The sequence below is a fragment of the Heterocephalus glaber genome, unplaced genomic scaffold (assembly GCF_053883595.1).
Source record: "Heterocephalus glaber isolate CG9 unplaced genomic scaffold, H.glaber_assembly_v1.0 deba00000594, whole genome shotgun sequence".
NCBI lineage: Eukaryota > Metazoa > Chordata > Mammalia > Rodentia > Bathyergidae > Heterocephalus > Heterocephalus glaber.
Window position 1 is genome coordinate 13,417,442 of NW_028258151.1, and position 23,019 is coordinate 13,440,460.

Below are 23,019 nucleotides of genomic sequence, written 5' to 3' on the forward strand. Positions count from 1 at the left end.
AAAAAAAAAAAGAGAGAGACACGCAGAGGAGAAGGCAATGTAAAGATGGAGGCAGAGGTCGGAGTGGCCACAAGCCAAGGCAACTGAGGGAGATCACCAGAAGCTGGAAGAGGTAAAGAAATATCTCCTTCTAGAGCCTCCGTGCCTTGTTACCTCCTTGATCTGGGCTTCTAGTTTCCAGAATGGTAAGATAATATATTTCTCTTTGTTTTAAACCACCTAATTGGTGGCAGCTCTAGGACACATCTTCTAATCATGTACCCCAAGGAGTACAATTCAGGGCCCCTCCCCATGCAACAGATCTAGCAGACACTCTTCCTTCACACATCCATGTTCATCAAATAGGTGCTGTCACACCCAGGCTCCTGACTGTACCATTCTGGAAATCTGAAGGATTCAACTCAAAGTGGCTCTGCTCTTTCATCAAGATGCTGCTTTTGGTTTCCCTAAAGTACTGGGATGCCAGGGCTCCCACGACTCCACAAGCTAGGGAGGAGGAGGGCAGAGATGGTGGTGAAATGGGACTCTGCTGAGAGTCCTGATGGGCTGCAGGAAAGGCAATGTGGCTACTGCAACTGACTGAGATGGTTTATGCTGCGGTTGGCCTAAGCCAAGGTCAAGGCCTCACTTCTGCCCTTTATTGGCTGTGTTAGCCCAGGTGAGAGAAGTCACCTGCTCGCCAACTCATCTCTTCCTGGACCTCCATGAAGCCCACATGTTCCAGCCACCCTTGCATTTAGGTGAGGGCCATATGACTGTGTTTGGGCCAGTGGAGTTGGTACGTACTACTTCTAGGTTGACCATCAGTCCACAACTGGTTGTCCTCTCTCTTCCCTTCTTTGCCACCTCCAAAGCTGTGCATTCTAATGACAATGTCAAAACACAGAAGCGGCCTGGATGCTTGAGCCACCAAGCTATAATGTGAAGGAGAAATCAATCTTTGTTTGAGTAAGCTACCAGGGCTTGGGACTTGTTATTGTAGTAACACACACACACTTAGGCTGCATGATAAGGACTGAGCTTGGTGATATGTGTATTTTTTTAACTTCTCTGAGTCTCAATTTCTTCCTTTGAAATTTTTTTTTTTTTGGTACCTGGGATTGAACTCAGGACCTTGTGCTTGCACAGCAGGCACCAGAACCACTGAGCTAAATCCCCAGCCCCTCCTTTGAAATTTTATAATCATAATAACATAATGTTGTTGATTATAACGTCTGTTGTACTCAAGGCCATTTTCACTGTAAGTAACAAAACCCCACTCATTCTGGCTAAATCAGAAAGGTACAGTGGACCCTTGACTTACGAACTCAATTCGTTCCCAGGGAACGGTTGTAACTCAAGTTGGTCAATTGCCTTCAAAGTCTCTCCTGTATAGTTTTAGGCCACACTTTCTTCCAGACAGATCTCAGTGTCCTTAGAGAGATGATATCCCAGGATTTCTCAATCCCACACAGGAAAGAATGTTGCAATATTCCTTCCAGAACATTACAGGGTTAAGCCTGTATCTGAGACCATCTGGAAGCACAAGCATCTGGCATTGGGATCATAACCCAAGACTTTATTCACAAATTAAAACTAAAATTCTGGTCATAACCCAAGTTGTTCGTATGTCAGGCCAGTCATAACTCAAAGGTCCACTGTAATTTGCTAGAGTAATGCAGGGAGATCTTATGAAACCCAGTATTCATTGCTTCCCTGTCCCAAAGGACCCATCCCTCTTAGTTCTGGTGCTGTCATCTAGTTCACTGGTGTTTTGGTCTCTGTCTCACTCATGAGTGCCTGGAGAAAAAACTCTGTCGTGCTCAGCTGTGTCAAGTGTGTTCCTCTGTCCCGATCAGTAACAGCCAGAGACCAGAGTCACATAAGATAAATGTGGCCTAGCCAGGCGTGGTGATACACTCCTGTAATCCCAACACTCAGGAGGCTGAGGCAGGAGGATCACCGTGAGTTCAAGGCCAGCCTGGGCTACATCCTGAGTTCAAGGCCAGCCTGAACCACAAAGGGAGAGACACTGCCTCAAAAAAAAGATAAATGTGGCCTTGAATATTCCTCTTAAAAACAGGGTGTTCTTTTTTCCAAGATCAGGATCACAGACTGAGCAGGTACCCCAGGATGTCTGGCACCCCCCATGCAGGAATGCTGAGGTTTGGTGAAAGTGCACGCTCCAGGACAGGGTGCATGGAAAGCACATTAGGAGAGTTTTCCCCACAAAGCATGGTGGCCCTGTTATACCCTAGAGTTCCGTTTCCAGATCTTGGTCTTCAAGTGGAGGCCCCTGTTTGAATAGCAAGACTTTAATTGTTCAAAGGTTTCATTTGTCCTGATTCACTTAGACCCAGACCTGTAAGCATCTTTCATCAAGCACAGCCAGGTCATAAATAGTTTCGTGGTCACCTATGTATTAACATTACTGAAATAACTTCAAGGGGAGTGCTGTTCTCCCTTCCCCTGTGCTGTCACCATGGCTGCTCTATAAGTTTCCACTTTGATTTGGGCCCTGAAAGAACTTTGGCATTTGCTGAAAGGTCAGCAGCTGCAATTTCAGGCCCTGTGAGTAACTCAAACTTCTAACATTTAAATGTAGCCTCAAAGGGGTATGACTGCTACTGTGCCCGGTGTCCATCTGCCTGGATGGTGGTGAAATGGGTCTCTCTGAGGCCCCTTTACAGGGCAGTTGTTGACTGCTTCTAAATGATCTTAGCCAATACTTCTCCCTCCTGATCTGAAAATTATCCAAATTTCTCACTCTTGACTTCCACAGAGCACTCAGCAGACAGTGCCCTTCCGGCTGTCTGTGCTGAAACCCTGGCTTTTTGGTTTGCTTGTCCATCTCATTACAAATCTGTCGTGAACAGCTAACTATGTTAATAAAATGCAATAGAAAGAATTCTTGGAATGGCCATAAAGATGAAAATACACTCAATACTGTATCTGAAATAGAGAAATGCCTCTCTCAGCCACAGTGAGATGCCATTTCCCACCCATGAGGATGGCTGTTACAAGAAGAAAAGAACAAGTGTTGGTGAGAATTTGTAGACACTGCGATCTTTGTTCACACTGGTGAGAATGTCAAATGGTACAAAATGATGTGGGAAATGGTATGGCAGTCCCTCAAGAAATTAGACAGAATTACCAAGCACCTCACAATTCAACTTCTGGCTATATATACCTCAAAGAATTAGCAACCAAGGACTCACAGATGTTGATTATTCAAAATAGCCAAAAGGTAGAAGCAGCCCAAGTGTCCACTGACAGACGAATGAATGGATAAGCAAAGTGTGGTATATATAAAATTCAGCCTGAAAGAGAAGAGAAATTCTCTCTTTTTTTTTTTTGGTACCGGGGATCAAACTCAGGACCTTGCACTTGCAAGGCACGCAGTGGAACCACTGAGCTAAATCCCCAGCAAAGAGGAGAGAAATTCTCACATAGGCTACATCATAGATGACCCTTGAAGATATTCTGGTAAGTGAAATAAGAAAGTCACAAAAGAACAAATATTCTATGATTCCACCCATGTGAGGTACCTCGAGTAGTCAAATCCATCCAGACAGAAGGTAGACCAGTGGTTCCGAGAGCTGGAAGTAGGGGAATTAGTGCTTATGTTTAACAGGTACCGAATTTCAGTTTTAGAAGTTGAAGTCACAAAGATGGATGATGGTGACAGCTGTACAACAATGTGAGTGTGCTTAGTGCTGCTGAACTACATGCTTTAAAATGGCTAAAATCATAAAGAAATTATTGAAAAATAACATACAAAGAAATCCATACAAAATATAAGCCTTGTTTAATGTTAGATTGCAATTTCATTTAAATTTAAATTATTTCTTTTCTTTTTTGGTTTTTTTGAGACAGGATCTCACTCTGTCATTCAGGTGGGCCTTGAAGTCGCTGCAATCCTCCTGCCTCAGCTTCCCAAGTGCTGGGATTATAGATGTGTGGAGGACACCTGGCATAAATTGTTGCATTTTTAAGTTTATATTTTATTTTTATTTTTATTTTTATTTGGTACCGGGGATCAAACTCAGGTCCTTGTGCTTGCGAGGCAGGGGGCAAAACCACTGAACTAAATCCCCGGCCCTAAGTCTATATTTTAATAAATATAATCAGAACAAATGTAAGAGGAAAATTGCTGTAGAAATTTTGATTTTTCTACTTAACTCCTAGGAGACCAATATGATATATAGACTGCTTATGATCTACTTTGTATTTTGTTTTACCATAAAAGTAACTTTTAAAAAAATGTACAGTTCTATGAATTTTAATAAAATATATAGATTTAAGTAACCACATCAATAATCAGGATACAGAACAGTTCATGTTCTGTAGAAATCTCTCCTGCCTGTCCATCTCCACGCCCTCACCCTTTGCCAACCACGAAATTGTTCTCTGTCACTGTGAGTTGATCTTTTTGAAAATATCATATACATGGAATCCTATAATAGATCATCTTTGGAGACTGGCTTCTTTCACTCCACAAAATTCATGTAGTACTAGCTTGTTCCTTTGCATTGCTGAAAAATATCCATTCTATATATTTAACAATTTGTTGCCTATTCACTGCTGAGGAACAATTAATTGTTTGCAGTTTCTGACTTTATAAATAGAGCTGATGTAAATAAATATCCATGACTGGATTTTTGTGGGAATACACTAGTTTCTCTAGGGTGGGTGTGACAGCTCCCTTTGAGGGACATTGCTTTGCATGATCACCTAGGAAACCATCTTGCTCAGATGGCGATGTAAGTTGGAAGAGGAAACCTGTAAACAAGTCAACAGGCCCCCTTCTGCATCCTGTAGTCACTTCCTGACCCACATCTCAAAAATTTCAGAGCACTTTGTGCCCACAGAATGACAAGAAGGGGAGCAAAAGCCAGCAGACCCAGGATACCAGAGAGGGGTCTCTGATGGGATCTCTGAAGAGCTGAAAGAATGCCATAGCCACAGCCTAACAAACTCATGGTCTATAAGAAAATAAACACCTGCATTTATAACCTGCACTGAATTTTTTATTACAGCTAAGCACATTCTAATTGAAATAAGTGTCAAAGGGAGTGGAATATCAAGTTGAAGAGCAATATTCAAATTCTTAATTACCTATGTACACATATTCATTATAGGTACATGAAAAACTGAAAAAGATTCCTAGCAAAGTATTAAGCATTCACTTTGTACCAGGCACATGTCATCATTTTAATCCTCACAATTGCTCTATAAGGTGGATGTTTTATTGTTATTTGCATTTATGAGCAAGGAAACAGCCTGCAAGGGTTATAGTAACTTTGCCAAATTATCTATCTTGGGACTCAGAACCAGCTCTGTCTGCCCTTAGAGAAATGCTTCAGGCACCACATGCAGACCACCCAATGCCTGGCTACTACCTACAACCTCACCAGCTCTCACAGCAACTATTCTAGGAAGTAGGCTGACAGTGAGGACTTGCTTTTGTTTTTGACATGTACTCAGGATTTGATTTTAATAAGCAAGTATTTTTGTTTTAAAATGCAAATCCAGAGAAGTTGACAAAATAACACTGGTGCTAGAAACTATTCTAGGAATATAATTTTGTTCTTCCAGATTTGGATATGTGCTATGAATATCCATCCAATCACACACACTTCTGGAAATAAACTTATTTGGAAGCAGCTTGGCTATAGAGACTCTGGGATTACCACTATTTTATTATGTGACCTATGCCCCAGATAAGATATCTGCCAACCTGTCACATATAACCATGGAGAGTCGGGTTCTGCAGTAGACATGTGTGAAGAATCCTTTTGGATCCTTGAATAAGGGGGTCTTACAGATCATCTTCTATGAGCTGATTCTTTACTAAATGGCTGCATTTGCCCAGGGAGAGAAAGCATGTCTGTTTCCAGGCAGCCCAGTTCTATTTGCAGCCTGTTCATGGACCTTTGGCAGCTGTCACAATCAGCAGGCCAGAGTGGTTTCCTTGAGGACTTGTCCAGTTATTTCAGTCACATGGACAGGGGCCCTTTTCCTTAAAGGTCCTGGCACTGCCTGCACAGGTTTTTTTTATATCAGCTTGCACCCTGCGGAGCCAGATAAGCAAGGATTCCTGCTAGGAGAAAAGACGGATTTGAGCATTACTGCCACAATGACAGACAGAAGCCCCTTTGAAACGGACATGCTCACCCTGACCCGCTATGTAATGGAAAAGGGGCGCCAGGCCAAAGGGACCGGGGAGCTAACCCAGCTGCTGAACTCCATGCTGACAGCCATCAAAGCCATCTCCTCAGCTGTGCGCAAGGCCGGCCTGGCCCACCTGTGAGTCATGGGGATACTGTGCGTAGCCTGGTCTGAGACCGGGTCTGGGAGCTGCAGGTGCTCGGGCTGTAAACTGGGTCCAAAGCTTATTTACTTTTTGTGAATTTCTAGTTTCTATCATGTGCTTTCATAAAGGAGCCTTTGACATGTTTCAAGAAAGGAATTGAATACTTTAAGACATGCTATGGAGGAAAAAAAAAACATAGTCGCTCTAGTTTCCACTTCTTTTAACGAGAACAAATACAGTGGCTTCTTGCATCAAAACACATATTGAATTCTCATACTTGTATTTGCATATACAGATTCTCACTGGAATCTTGAAGCAGCTCTTGGTATCCTTTGCAGATCTGAGTGTTTATGCCTTTGCCAGTACATCAGGAGCTAGGAATCATTCTCAAAATAGATCTCACAGGCTCCTGTCCTCTTCTTCCTATCTCGCCACAGGCTATGTTTTAAAATTTCTTCTGTGACTCTTTATGTTCATCTCTACTTGGTGTGCAGGAAGCTGGGAGATGCTTGGCCTGGGGGCTGGGGCCAAGGAGTGTTCTCACACGTTTATGCTCCTTCCAAGCATAGAACGAGGCTGAGTTCATGCTACAGCTCCTGATGGTCATAGCCAAGCATCCAGCATAAATCTGTGATAAAAACAGACTTTCTTTGGGCTTTGATTTTTTTTATAGTAATTCCTTCTCTGAAAAAAAAAAGGGACCCACATTTGGGGATGGGAGGAAGAAGAATCCAAAATGAAGAGCTAACGAAGCCCAATTATTTAAAATATTTATTCCTTTAGGGCTTGAAATACTTCACTCCAGGCTCTCCTTGATTTGAGGGTTTATGTTGAGAAATCTGCCGTGATTCTGATGGGCTTTCCTTTATAGGTGATTTGTTTCTTTTCTTTAACTGCCTGTAGGATTTTGTTCTTCCGTTGGGTTTCTGAGATCTTGACTATTATATGTCTAGGTATAGTTTTTTTGATCACGGCTAGTTGGAGTTCTATATGCCTCACTTACCTGTATGTCCAATTCTCCACCTCTGTCTGGGAAGTTTTCTACTATTACTTCTGTGAACAGTTTTTTTATGTCAATTGTACTTTCTCCTGTTTTTTCGTGGACTCCTATCAGTCTTATGTTATTCTTCTTTGCATCATCTAGCAGCTGCTGGATTGATTTCTCATGGTCCCTTACTATTTTTAAGAAATCTCTGTTTTCATGGTCCTTAACCACAATCCTTTCTCCTATATCTGATATTCTATCTTCAGATTCCCTTAATCTGCTATGCGTGCTTTCAATGGAGTTTTTAATCTCCTGAATATCTGTTTGAATCTGTTTCATGGATTCCATTTCTTTCTTACGCTGGGCATTCATGACTTCCAGCATGTTTCTGATCTCATCTATTTTCTTATCTGTTTCTATTCTAGAGCCTCTAATCATGTCTTTCACTCTGCTCACCATCTCTGTAGTTATCTGGGAAATTATTTCTGCTTTGAATTTTTCTAGAGCCTCATGCATCTGCTTTGTTACTTCTTGTGCTATCAGTTCAGGGTGTTCAGGTGGTTGATTATCAGACTTTTCCACCTCATTTCCCCCAGAATTTGCCTTTTGTGGGGTGGAAGTCTGAGTTTGTGCCTTGCTGAAATGTCCTCTCATTTTTGTTTTTGGTACTGTCCTTGGTTTAGTTCCTGGGTTGATACTTTGAAGTTGCTTGTAAGTATCTTTGTTGATGTATTTAGAACACTTATGGAATGGTTGCTTCTCACAGGTGTCTTCCAGGTATAGCTGGTCTTTAGGTTTTGATTCTCTAATGGCTCTGAGGCTATCTCATTTTCATTATACCAGGAAGGACAGCTGATTAGATCAATCACAACACCTTAGCCCAAGTGATACAATCAACACAATAGCATCAAGTACCTCTTAGAAAATGACAATTTGTGGTAGTTATTAACCTATCACCTTTAACTATGTGAATTAAATCAAGATCAAGGACCAACCCAACATATGTTTATAGTGAATAAACTCTTCAATATAGCAACTTTACCCTTAGGGATGGGGAGTTAGAAGGAGTTGGGGATGGAGGAATAGGTAAGTAGAGGGATAGGAGAAGGTTAGCAGTAAGGCCAGAGGGCACAGGCGAGAGAATGAAAGAGAAGAACAGAAAAATAAAGAAGTATGAATTAGGGTGAGAGCAGAAACACAAAGGGAAATGAAGAACAATGTAGGACAGCGAGGGAGCAAAGGAGAGAGAGAGAGAAAGAAAAGAGAAAAAGAAAAAAGAGAAAAAGAAAAATTTTAAAAGAGTAGAAAAAGAAGAAAAAAATTTAAAATAAGAGCAAAAAAATAGTGGTAATTTTGAAAATAACAAATAAAAGAAAAATGAAGGGCCTCCTTCAAGGTATGTCTCTGCTGTCACACTAGACAACGTGGGCAGCAGTGTGCAGTTATAAGTCAATGAGTCTCAGTAAGCCAGTCATAGACCCGTGAGATTCAGGCAGATTTCTGGTTGCAAGTCCCAAGTTGAGCTCCCTGTCCTCCTGCAGGGTTGAACTCTGCAAGTTTCTATTGCAGGTTCCAGCTGCCTTTCTCCTGAAGATAGTCCAGGTTCAAATGGGAGGTGATGATCCCTCCAACTTACCAAGTATGGTGGTCTGTTGTGCCTTTATTGCAGAGATTCTCTTCACTTTTCCAGTGGGCTTGTTTTCCAGTGAAGCCTGAGTGAGGCTATCTCTCTGTTGTTCACTTCTGCAGCTCAGAACAATGGCCTTTATGTCCCTCTGCGCCTCTGTAGTGTGGAACCAGGTAGCTGTACAGCCAAGAGGCCAGAGGCGGGATGGGGTGTGGAGCATGTTGTGGCAGGTGCCCAGGCAGCTAAGCTGGCGACTGGTGGGCATGCCCGGGGGGTCCTCACAGTCTCCTGGATGCAAGTGGGCATAACAAGCTGGACTGGGCAGGGCTCTGTCAGCCCGGGACCACTCAGCCCATGCAGCTGAGCGGGCGGCTGGTGGGCATGCCCCTCACTTACTTACTTATAACTTAACCTAGACTGGAGTATCCTGCAAAATTATCTTTCAAAATCAATGGGGAAATTAGATACTTACACAACAAAGAACACCTAAGAAATTTCATGAACACCAAACCAGCACTCCAAACAATTCTAAGCAACATCCTAGAAAAAAACAATGAAGGTCACAACTCCATGAGGCCCAACAGAGGGAAGCCACCAGGCAAGGTAAGACACTAAAAGGAAAGGGGGGAAAATAAGAAATAAAAGAGCCAACAATAGTAAAACATCATGACAAGGATAAGTCAATATCTATCAATTATAACTATCAATGTTAATGGCCTCAATTCACCAATCAAAAGAAATAGACTGACAGAATGGATTAAGAAGCAAAATCCAGCAATTTTCTGTATACAAGAAACACACCTAACTCAAAAGGAAATTCATAGACTGAAAGTAAAAGGATGGAAAACAGTTCTCCATGCCACAGGAACCCAGAAAAAAGCAGGGGTAGCAATTTTATTTGAAGACAAAGTAGATTTCAAACCAAAAGTAATTAAGAGAGACAAACATGGTCACTACATCCTTGTTAAGGGAACAATCCAAGAGGTAGAGATGACAATCCTAAATATATATGCACCAAATACAAATGCCCCCAACTATACAAAACAAATATCAATGGACATGAAAAACCAAATAAGCACTAATACAATTATAGTGGGGGACCTCAATACCCCATTATCACGAATAGACAGATCATCTATAGAAAAAATTAACAAAATTCTAGAACTGAACCAAGCTATTGAACAAATGGACTTAATAGATGTTTACAGAGTGTTTCACCCCACAAAATCAGAATACACATTCTTTTCAGTTCCACATGGTTCATTCTCCAAAATAGATCACATGCTAGCTCATAGGCCATGTCTAAGTAAATGTAAAAGAATTAAAGTTACCCCCTGTATATTATCAGACCATAGTGCAATAAAATTGGAGATCAATGACATAAGAAACTTCAAAACTTCCACAAACACATGGAAATTAAATAACACACTCCTGAACAACCAATGGGTCACAGAGAAAATTAAAGAAAAAATTAGACAGTTTCTACAAGTAAATGATAATGCCAGTACAACACATAGGAATCTATGGGACACAATGAAAGCAGTCCTATGAGGGAAATTCATAGCAGTGAATGCCCATATTAGGAAAACAGAAATCAGTTAAATAATCTAATGCAGAACCTCAAGCTCCTAGAAAAAAAAGAGCATAATAAACCCAAATCTCATACAAGAAAGGAAATTATAAAGATCCGAGCAGAAATCAATGCAATGAAGACTAAGAGAATGATACAAAAAATCAATGAATCAAAGAGCTGGTTTTTCAAAAGAATAAATAAAATCAATAAACCCTTAGCCAACCTTATCAAAAAAAGGAAAGAAAAGGCTCAAATCCATGCAGTTAAGAATGAAAAAGGTGAAGTCCCAAAAGACACAGCAGAAATCATCTATACCTACTCCGAGAATCTGTACTCTAATAAAATGAAAAACACAGAAGAAATGGACAGATTCCTAGATACATATGAATTGCCAAAGTTAAATGAAGAAGATATAGAAATTCTAAACACCCCAATTACAATGAGTGAAATTGAAAATGTAATAAAAAATTTACCAACAAAGAAAACCCCAGGTCCTCATGGCTTCACTGCTGAATTCTATAAGACATTTAAAGAAGAACTATAGCCATTACTCTTTAAACTCACCAAGGAAATTGAAAGGGAAGCAAGGCTTCCAAATTCATTCCTGGAAGCAAGTATTACTTTGATTCCAAAACCAGGGAAAGACCCAAAAAGAGAACTACAGGCCAATCTCCTTAATGAACATAGGCAACTGGCAAACAGAATACAGAGGGTCATCAAGAAGATCATGCACCCTGACCAAGTAGGATTTATCCCAGGGATGCAAGGATGGTTCAACATTCAGAAATCAATAAATGTAATACACTATATTAACAGAGTCAAGGACAAAAACCATATGATCATCTCAATAGATGCAGAAAAGGCATTCGACAAAATCCAACACCCATTCTTGATAAAAACCCTACAGAAATTTGGAAGAGAAGGTCTTTATCTCAACCTGATTAAGGCTATCTATGAAAAACCAATAGCCAACATCATACTAAATGGTCAAAAATTGAAAACTTTCATGCTAAAATCAGGAACAAGGCAAGGATGCCCACTATCACCACTCCTGTTCAATATTGTTCTGGAAACATTAGCCACAGCAGTTAGAAATGAGAAAGAAATAAAAGAAATAAAGATAGGAAAGGAAGAAGTGAAACTGTCATTATTTGCTGATGATATGATACTTTACATAGAAGACCCAAAATACTCTGCCAAAAGACTTCTAGACTTGATTGACAGATTCAGTAGAGTAGCCGGATATAAGGTCAACACTCAAAAAACAATAGCCTTTTTATACACAAATAATAGACTCACTGAGAGGAAATTAGGGAAATAATTCCTTTTACAATAGCATCCAAAAAAATGAAATATCTAGGAATCAATCTAACAAAGAAAGCAAAAGACCTCTACACTGAAAACTATAGCACTCTGAAAAAGGAGATCGAGGAGGATATAAGAAAATGGAAAGACATCCCTTGCTCCTGGGTAGGAAGAACCAATATAGTGAAAATGGGCATACTTCCAAAACTACTATATAGATTTAATGCAATGCCAATTGAAATTTCAAGAATATACTTCACAGAACTAGAGAAAACAATCCAAAAATGCATTTGGAACAAGAAGAGACCTAGAATAGCAAAAGCAATTCTAGGCAACAGAGGCATGGCAGGAGGTATTACAATCCCCAACCTGAAACTATACTACAAAGCTACTATGATAAAAACAATATGGTACTTGCAAAGAAACAGACCTGAGGATCAATGGAATAGATTAGAAGATGCAGAAACAACTCCAGACATACTCAGCCACCTCATCTTTGACAAAGGAGCCAACCACCCTCACTGGAGGAAAGATAGCCTATTTAATAAATGGTGTTGGAAAACTGGATTTCAACCTGCCAAAGATCAAAACTAGACCCATACCTATCATCATGCACTAAACTAAGACTGAAGTAGATTAAAGATCTAAATATTAGGACAGAAACAGTAAAGTTGCTGGGAGATAAGTCAGGTAGAACTCTTGAAGACATTGGCATAGGAAAAGACTTTATTAACAAAACCTCAGTAGCAAGGGAACTAGCACAAAGAATCAACAACTGGGATCTCATCTTATTAAAAAGCTTCTTCACTGCAAGATAAACAAGCAACAGAGCTAAGAGACAACCTACAATGTGGGAAAAAATTTTCACCAGCTGTACCTCAGACAAAGGATTACTATCTAGAATATATAAAGAACTGAAAAAGATCAAATCCCCCAAATCCAAAGACCCAATTCAAAAATGGGCATCTGAAATGAACAGACATTTCTCAGACAAAGAAGCAAGAGCAGCAAATAAGTATATGAAAAAATGTTCAATATCACTGGTTATTTGAGAGATGCAGATGAAAACAACACTGAGATTCCACCTCACCCCACAAAGAATAGCTGCTATCAAGAAATCATCCAATAACAAATGCTGGTGGGGGTGTGGGGAGAAAGGAACCCTTCTCCATTGTTGATGGGAGTGCAGACTGGTGCAACCACTGTGGAATTCAGTATGGAGCTACCTCAAAGAAGTAGGACTAGAGGTCCCATTTGACCCAGCTATTCCCCTGCTGGGTATCTTCCAAAAAAGAATTAAAAGAATCATACCACAACGATATAATATATATGCACCCATGTTTATAGCGGCACAGTTTGTAGTAGCTGAAGCTTGGAAACAGCCCAAGTGCCCATCAACTGAAAAATGGATAAAGAAGACGTGATTTTTTTATAAAATGGAGTACTACTCATCCATAAAGAATGAGAAACTAGAGACATTTATAGCTAAATGGATGCATATTGAGCCCATTCTCTTGAGTGAAATAAACAGGACACGCATGTGTAAATACTAAATAGTTTCTCTAGTGTGAGAAACTGAAAGTGTAAATAAGGATTAAAATAATAAAAATGAATAATTCATAATTTGAAATAGGAAGAAAAGGTCCAAAGGGGTAGGGGTGGCAGGAGGAGAAGGGCAGAGATCAGAGTTACAGGCTGGAATCTAGAAAGAATCCATATATAGGTTGTGTTTTAAACTATAGGAAGAATTGTAGATAAAGACTAGGCTGGAGCTCATAGTGGGTTGGGAAGGAAGAGTCACTGAGATCAAAAGAGAGAAGGGTGTGTTTCCAGAAGAAGCACATACAACTATGTACAGTACACAGTACTCGATAGTGTGATAAATGACTGTTACTGTTTCAGGTACTTATCATAACATGCTTTGCTTTTCATCCCTTAGAGCATAATCCTACTTATATAAAAGAGTTTACTGTAAAACAGTGTGCTGCTATGCCAGTGGTAGCCTCAAGTATCTCATGTTTAACTGCATATTTGGATAATATCACAGGTGATTGATGTATACTTTCTCAGTTTGCTCTTAGAAGTTGGCACTCTGTGTGGTACTTTGCTATACACACAGATGAAATTGGCTAATAACATATTTCTCAGATTATATTTCCATCATGCATCACATGAGTGTATTGAAATTTAAATTTAAAAAATTTGGCCTATGTGGAGTCTACTAGCTAATTAGAATTTTTTTCCAGACCACTATTTGTTCAATATTAGTCTTGTAAATCTAAAATAAATCACATCCTTTGATGTCTTGTTAATGCTTGAGATGTTTTTTTAATTATATGGAAAAATGTTTAAGTACTTTTCAGTTTTGCTTTGGTTGAGTTCTATTATATCTGAATATTATTATAGTTTTTTCCTTTGCATTGCTTTTCTTTGAATAATTTTAATTTTTGTATATGTGTGTTTAGTGAATGATAATAAAGTTATACATTTTTATAAAAAATAAAAATAAAATATTTATTCCTAGCAATGTAGTGCTTTAACAGAAAATATTATATCATAAGATTTAATTATTATAAGATAATTATAGATGTTATTTATATTAGGGTGTGAGACTCAATAATGAGACCCTGGTCAAAGATGTATTACACTCAGCCTTTGCCCTGTCCATGGGCTGCGGTCACACTTGCAATAATGACCCAGCTTTGCCTCCAAGGGCCTTCCTGAGTGTGAGGTGCAGGCACATGGCCCTGCCCCATTCCTGAGTGACATTAGGAGAGCATCGCTGTCTCTCTCTGTATATGGGCACTGTCATATTTGGCAATTTCCTTGGTGACATCCCACAATTATCCACCCACATTAACAGGACTTCCCCGTGCAGGGTTCCCAGCTGCCAAGCAGCTCCCTGGGTTGAGTTTTTACTCATTTGTTCAAAGCTCTGCCTTTGTGGTAGTTGGGTGTCAATACGAACTGGTTTTAGGAACTAGATAATTAAGGTGCTTATCTAACTTGCCTTTTCCTACAACGTGATCAATGGGCAAAGATCTACTACTGCTAGGCTGTTACCCATTTGTAAGATGAAGAGAATAGTAATAACCCCTAAGCAGTAGGGTGGTTTTCAGGGTTAGTAAGTCTGTGTGATTGACGATTTCTATAGTGCCAGCCACATAATAAACGTTCAGTTGATGTTCCATTATTACCATGGGTCGTAGTCCAGATCTGGAGAAATTTGCTGTCTGGCCGATGCAGCCAAGTGACCGCTAGGTGGCAGACGCAGCCCTGGAAACAGGGCGACAAAATTCCACTTCTTTTGCGCAGTTGAAACCGGGATCCTGGGCCCTTGGAAATGCGTCTATGAGAGCGAAAAGCTTATCCTCTGTCCTGGAGCAGCCTTGCTTCTGCCTGTGAGACTCAGACTGTCACATATTCCTCCCACTTTCCGGGAACCTAAAGCCCTATTCCTCTGCTTCCCCTTTTCGGAAGACATTTCTATGCACGGGCTTGATAACTACAATTTTAAAGTTATCCAAAATCCCTATCACCCCTCATCTTACTGTGAGAAGTGAATGCTAGTTTGCACACTCCTGGAAGCCTCTCCATAGCTTTCTCTGCCCAGATGGTAGAACATTCCATTTAGAAGTTGTCGGTGAGCATTAATGCTAGTTAAAATGCTAAAGACACTGCTGTCCTGTGGGTGGAAAACACTCATGCCTGATCTGAGTTGAAGCAACTGTTGGGAAATTACAGATCATTGTGAGTTTCCAGTCTTTCAGGAAGGAGGAGTGCTGTGCAGGAGGTGGAGGGAGGGTGCAGGGGCAGGCAGAGGGATAGACCTGGCAGGACTATGGTGGTGATGGTTTGCAAAGCAAGGAGAGGCCTGGCCACCCCAGGCTTACACACCACAGCTCTTCATTTCCCAGCTTCAGGAAGCCTCAAGATTCCATAGTAAACAAGTGGATTGGGGCCAGGGATTTAGCTCAGTGGTGCCACACCTGCCTCAAAACCGCAAGGTCCTAAGTTTGTTCCCTGGTACTGGAAAAAGAAAGAAAAAAAAAAGATTAAACAAGAGAATTGTGTTTGTGGACCCCTCAAATGCAGAGGCAAAGTGACCCAGTTTGTTATAGAAGTTGCTGTTGTTGTTTGCTTGCTTAGCTTTTTTCTTGAACCAGGCAGTACAGTCTTTGAGGCCAGGCTACCAGTGCTCTTTTCCAAGGCTGCTGGCCCAGTTCATGAGACTTCCAAGGACGGGGTGGGTGTGGGGCTGAAGAGGGGAGGTGGTCAATCAGGGAGGAGAGTGCCAGGTATCAGGGTTTGGCTCTCCACTGTGGCTAAGGTTAGGACCCCCTGGGGATTCCTTCATCAAATAAACCTAATTAAAACAAGGAGGTGCGGGGAAATTACATTCTGGCTATCTTTTCTTCGTAATTCAGTGAACACAGTGTGGACCATCCACTGTGCCTCTGGGCACTGTGGAAACCCAGATGGTTAAGATACCATGCTTGCCCTCAGCAAGGGGCCAACAGCAGGAAGACTCTCCAACCAAGAACAGATGGGGCCGGCACAGGAGGGGTGACAGGTGTGTCTGGTGTGGGGAGGACATGACGGACTCTTCAAGGGGCTTAGGAGGGTGAGTGTCAGAGTGGGCGCAAAGCATAGTGTGCAGGGGCACGGTGGAAGTGGGTGGGAGCAGGCCAGGAATGAAGGTGCAAGGAGAGGAACAGCTCACTGGGGGCTGCAGGCCACAGGACATTTGCAACTGGAGGAGTGTGAGTGGTCCAGGTGGGATGTGACTGGGCCTCACTGCTGAGGAGAGAGGGGTGGAGACACTAAGGACTCAGCTACCATCCAAACGGGGGAAATCCATGCTTTTATGGAGATTACAGACAATAAATGAACACTAACTGGTTCTGTCAGGGAGAGGGAGAGAAATAAACTAGAAAGACATTGGGATTGGGAGTTGCTGTTGTTGATAGGTGGCCAAGGAAGACCTCTCCAAGAAATGAGCTTTGAGTCACGGTCTGAGTGGGTGGAGGCTGACAAGATTGGTGATCAGTCTGAAAGTGTGCTGGGGGTTCTGGAGGCCAAGACTGGCTGAAGGAGGTGAGAGAGACCAGAGGCCACGGCAGCGTGGGGACAGAGCTTCTACAGTGCCTGACACTCGTGTGGGGACTGGGCTTTGCCTCGATAGAGCTTTTATAGGAGTGCTCTGTCGTACCTTGCTTGGGATGGTAGTAAAAAAGCAAATTCTATTAGCTAAGTCTGCCCCCAAATTTCTTTCTTTGTTTATGTAATACCAAGCTACCATAGGGAGATTTTTAAATCAACCTAGCAGGACTCTACTTGAGGATAATCCACAAAGGCTTGAAATTCCAGCGCTGGAAGGCCACGATCCTTTATTTTTAGAGTCCTTAATTGCAGCGTTGTATCTGGTTTTAGAAACTCTCCCTTCCGGTCCGCCTCCCAGGGCTGGGAATAAGTTTGTATTTTAGTAAGATTGAATTTTGCTTAATCTCGGGAGATGAAGGAAATATGACAGTGTCCCCAACGTGTCAGGAAAGCAAGGTTAGGAGTCACCTCTGTGAGGCATAATGTACTTCTTGAGTATTCATAATTTGGAGACGCCGAAGGAAAGGGGGGCCCTGGTGGTGGTGTTCAGCTCCGAGCATTCTTTGCTGAAGTTGAAACCTCCTCCGTGACTTTATTCGGCCTTTTGTCCTTTAGGTATGGAATCGCAGGAAGCGTGAATGTGACGGGAGATGAGGTGAAGAAACTGGATGTGTTGTCCAATGCTCTGGTGATCAACATGCTCCAGTCCTCCTACAGCACCTGCGTCCTGGTCTCTGAAGAGAATAAAGAAGCCATCATCACCTCCCAGGAGAGGAGGGTGCGTCCTGGGCGGGCTGCAGTGCCCATCCTTACCAGTAGATGGTGATCTGGAGCCGGGAAAATCGAGTTAACTTGCTTTTTAGTTAAGGGATTTTCTTCCGTTTCTTAACACTTGTTTTCTGGAATCAAGAGATTGCACGCTTCCTTAGTTGGAAATATTAGGCTGCCTAGTGAAAGATGATTCTACAAATCAGAGTGATTTACTAAGAGGCCTTCGTGGGTAGGTGTTCATTTAATATACCAGTAATAGGCACTGGTATCTTTTGAGGGTTTGGATTTGTGGAGTCCAGGCTAATCTCCCACCGTCTTCGCTAGCTGGCCTGAGCTGCACAGGTTCGCATGCCAGTTCTTGAAAGCACTTCATGCCTGCTCTCTATGCAGAGACACTTGCTAGTCTCTCTGCCTGACATTTCCCTCCCTTGTTCTATGTGTCTCCATCTTTTAATTCTAAACAAGCCTCTCATTTAACATTACCTGCCTCAACCAGTCTCTCACCCCTCACCTGCTGAGATTTTCTTCTGAGCACGTACTACATCCTGTTAGTGTTGAGTTCCCTGTTACCGAGCCTCTTCACTAGACTCACAGCTCCACGAATCGGCCCTGACTGCAGGTATTCTGCCCCAAACCACACCACCTTAGACATTTTCCACCATCAGTTGCAGGCATGAGTGAAGGAATGAATAGGCTAAATTGGATTATTCACAGGGAGGTTGTAGGATTTCCAAATTTATGGATCATCCCCTTTCCCCCTCCCTCTGACTAAGCATGGAAAGAAAAAGAAATAAAGTTCAAACGAAGCTAGAATATTACTCATTAGAAAGTCAGGGAACACTAATATGAGTGGAGAAAGAAATGAGTCCCATTTTTCTCGATATTTCATTACCAGGGCTTAATTAGCCAGGAGACTCCAGTCTCCTTCACTAAGGTTTGTTCCCTCAGTGCCACGCACATGGGAAGCCCATAAAAAGCAGCTGGGGCTTTCCTTGCATAGAACGTTGGCAGGAGCTCCCTATGATGACAGGGTGCTAAATGTGGGGACATGGGTTTCTCAGGACCCCACCGAGTCTACCTTCTGATGTTCATATCACACTGGTGGGTGAGATGCAACAAAACCCAGAGGAATATTCTTACTTCCTAGTGTGTTTGTGCACCAGACCCAGAGGCTCTGGGAATGTTCTGAGATTTTCTTAAATTGGGCGGTTATTTGGGGCAAAAATACTGCAAGATGAAAAACGCTTGTCAGGTGCATGGGCCCAGAAAGGGTAGTCCCTAAAACATAACTGCCTTTGTGGACCACTTGAAGCTGCCACCTCTTGATTGCATGGTGCCAATTCCAGAACTGAACCAGGGAACTCTACCAGTGAGCTACCTCTCCAGCCCTTTTTATTTTGAGACAGCATCTCACTGAGTTGCCCAGGCTGGACTTGAACTTTCAATTCTCCTGCCTCAGCCTCTAGAGTAGAAGAACTGGGGTTACAGGCATGCACCAGTGTGCCTGGCTCTCTGAATTTCTTTTTGACATAGTTGTCTTCCACATGCAGCAACAGCCATGCTAATGGGAAGATAAGCTGATTGGTGGTTTTTTCCTGTGTGATACAGGGGAAATACGTGGTCTGTTTTGACCCACTGGATGGATCGTCCAATATCGACTGCTTGGCCTCCATTGGGACCATATTTGCCATCTATAGGAAGGTGAGTAGACCAGCTGACATTACGCCTCTTTCTGGGGGGGTCTCTGGAGGGAACCTGGGCTGAGAACTAATTCTGGGTTCCTACTCTCCGTCCTCCATAACTAAACACGGCCCTGCAGGCCGACCAGGAGCCTCTCTCGCTGCCTCAGGTTTCTCATTGGTAATTCCTCCCCTGACTTCTTGCCTGTATTCTTGGGATGGCAAAGTGAATGTCTGGGTTGAACACAAATGTCAGATATGGTACCAGTTGAGTATTTCTAGTTCAAATGCTGGGGACCAGAAATGTTTCAGATTTCAGATTTTGGAATAATTGCATATACATGATGAGATATCTTGGGGGTGGGGTCCAAATCTGAACACAGAGCTCATTTATGTTTTCATGTACACCTTTACACATGACCTGTATGTCATTTTATTTAATATTTTTAGTGGGCCTGGGTTGTGACTGTGACATGAGATCAGGTGTGAAATTTTCCACACATGGCGTTACACTGACACTCAAAAAAGTTTCAGATTTAGGGGGATTTTAGCATTCAGATGTTTGGATTAGGGATGTTCAAACTGTGTTAGGTTCTAGGTTCATCCTCCATTTCTTTCTTGTCTCTTACTGTATTTATTAGTTTTTTGTTGCTGCCCTGACATTTCACCATAAATGTAGAGACTTAAAGGAACATCCACTAATTATCTCCCACTTCTGAAAGTCAGAAGTCAAGGCTGCTTGGCTGGGTTGTCTGCTTAGGCTCCCACAAGACAAGATCAAAACAAAATCCAGTATGACTTTTTATCAAGGGGCTGGAAGTGGGGCTTTGCTTCCAGGCTTATTTAGGCTGCTGGGAGAATTTGGTTTATTCTGTGGTAAAATCAAGGCCCTTGTGTCTTTCTTTCTTTTTTTTTTGCATAAATTCTTTTATTGGTACATTTTAGGTATACAGTACATTTACATTTGTCATTGGGTGCTTGTACCTGTACACGATGTATCTTGGTTCTTACTTTTTCCCCATTCCCTGTGCGCCCTTCCCTATTTGCAAAGACTTTGTTTCCATTTTTTCCTTTTCTCATAATTTTTCCTTTCCCTTCTTTCCTTTCCCCTTCCCCTCCCACCACCCTTACCCCTTTGGACCTTTTCTTCCTATTTCAAATTATCAATTATTCATTTTAATAATTTTAATCTTTATTTACACTTTCAGTTTCTCACACTAGAGAAACTATAAGGCATTTACACATGTGTGTCCTATTTATTTCACTTAAGAGGATCGTCTCAATGTGTATCCATTTAGCTATAACTGTCTCTAGTTTCTCATTCTTTATGGCTAAGTAGTACTCCATTTTATTAAAAACCACATCTTCTTTATCCAGTTTCCAGTCGATGGGCACTTGTGCTGTTTCCAAGCTTTAGCTATTACAAACTGTGCCACTATAGACATGGGTGCACATATATCACTGTGGTATGATTCTTTTAATTCTTTTTTGGAAGATACCCAGCAGGGGAATAGCTGGGTCAAATGGGACCGCTAGTCCTAGTTCTTTGAGGTATCTCCATACTGATTTCCACAATGGTTGCACCAGAAGGCCCTTGTTTCTTTGCTGGCCAAAGTCTGGGGTTTTTTACAGCTTCTGGACACTTCCTATGTCCTTGTTTGTGGCCTCTTCATTTTCAAAGCCAGCAAGGGCTGGGATAAGACTGTCTCACTCTTCAAATCTCTCTGACACCCCTCTCTACCTCCTCATCTTGCTTACCTCTTGCCACAGAAAGTTATTTGTTCTTAGGGTTACTTTGGATTAAACTGGGCTAACTGAATGTGGAAAATCCAGGGTAATCTCTATTGCAAATCCAGAACTCTAATGACATCTGCAAAATCCTTTCTGCCATGTAACAACAAATTCACAGATTCTGGATAATTGAAATAGCTTTGGGACCACACTGCTTACCAGGCAAGGCTAACAACAGAGATCTTACAGGTTGGTTTTGTGACCATCCAACATGACCAGAAACTTCACAACAGATCACCCAATACAGACTACACAGTTCTGCCATAGCCTGGTGCAGAATTCATCCCTGGCTGCAATCAGGGTGTCTGGGCTTCGTCTTGGGGTTAGCAGGAAGGAGATCCAGGGTGCTTGGGTGTCTTAGGGACCACTGAGCTGGTATCCTGGTAAAGATCTGGGCTGGCTCTAGAGCTCACCTCCAAAGACCACACTCCAGTAAACTCTGAATCACACACATGGAGGAGCATCTATATTCTATACTACAAATCTGATGCTGATTGCATATCTGTAGAGTCATCCCCCGTGGTATCCACCGGGAATGTGCTCTAAAATGCTGAGTGGATGCCTGAAACTGTTGATATTACCAAACCCTGTATGTACGAGACTTTTTCCTATACAATGGACCCTAGAGTTATGATCAGCCTGACATGTGAACAACTTGGGTTAAGACCAGAATTTTAGTTTTCACTTACAAAGTCCTGAGTTATGACCCGAATGCTGGCCACTTGTGCTTCCAGATGGTCTCAGATACAGATTTAATGCTTAAAGAGTTCTGGAAGAAACATCACAACATCCTTTCCTGTGTGCAGTTACCTGAGAAATCCTGGGCCACTGTCTCTAAGGACACTGAGATCTGCCTGTACACAGGAGAGAGACTTTGAAGACTGTGTAGAGAGCCTGAGCCTTCAACTGACCAACTTGATTTACAACCAGCCCTCGGGAATAATTGAGTTCATAAGTCAAGGGTCCACTGTACATGTATACCTATGATAAAGCTGAATTTATAAATTAGGTACAATAAGAATGAATAATAAGTAATAATAAAATAGAACAATTATAACAACATACTGAGATAAAAGTTGTGTGAATATGGTCTGTCACTCACATTATCTAATTGCTCTCATCCTGTTTGTGGCGATGTGATGATGAGACTGATGCCATGTGATGAGATGGAGTACAATGAATGATGTAACATTGTGACATAGAATCAGGCCATTGCTGACCCCTGGTACATCAGGAGGATTATCTACTTTGGGTGATCCCAGATCATCAACCCATGATGGTATTTTCCTACCACCAGTGGCTGTGGGTGATTGAACCATGGAAAGCAAAACTGCAGACCAAGGAAGATGACCATATCAAGTGTTCCTCATGTGTCTTGCATGGCACTCCTTCTAGATTACAAACTCAGTATAGAATCAGGTGTGGCCAAGTGGCCTAATGTGTGGTCTGTAGATATTCATATTGCTGTAGATACGTGTGGTTGGTTGTTTTCTAAAGGGAGAGGGGTAAAATTTGATTTTTTAGGAGGAACCTGTCAAAAGCTTAGCAGAAAACACACTTTAGCAAAAATATGTGAATTAGCCTAAGCTCACTGTCAGGGAAGAAAAGCAAAGAAGCATCAGGGCACCATTTCACTCTAGTCGTGAAATGCCAGACCAGCCGCACATGAGGACATATCAGAGGATTTTGCTTTTCTGGTCGGTGATCCTCTCTCTTTCTCCTTTCTCCCCTAACCCCCTGGAAGGAGAGAAAAGGAGACTTCTGCTGAGGGAGCAGACAAGTATATCTGACAGTGTTGAAGCTCAAGATTATGTTTCAAGTTTAAGCAAGACTGAGCTAGGTTAGTTCCACAGCTTTGATTCTAAAAGGAAAGGAAAGAAGTAGATAGTG

At 41.8% G+C, this 23,019-nt stretch overlaps 1 protein-coding gene across 2 annotated transcripts in view; it reads left to right on the plus strand.

Moving 5' to 3' along the window:
- Positions 1 to 5,946: 5,946 nt before the first annotated feature.
- The window catches only part of Fbp2 (fructose-bisphosphatase 2), a 29,263-nt gene continuing 12,190 nt past the window's right edge, over positions 5,947 to 23,019 (plus strand). The window contains exons 1-3 of one of the 2 annotated variants that reach the window (XM_004846078.3): positions 5,947 to 6,288; positions 17,504 to 17,666; positions 19,268 to 19,360. In XM_004846078.3, coding sequence (XP_004846135.1) covers positions 6,119 to 6,288; positions 17,504 to 17,666; positions 19,268 to 19,360 — 426 coding nt within the window. In that variant the 5' untranslated portion in view covers positions 5,947 to 6,118. The remainder of the gene's footprint in view (positions 6,289 to 17,503; positions 17,667 to 19,267; positions 19,361 to 23,019) is intronic. The other variant, XM_004846077.3, reaches the window with a different exon arrangement.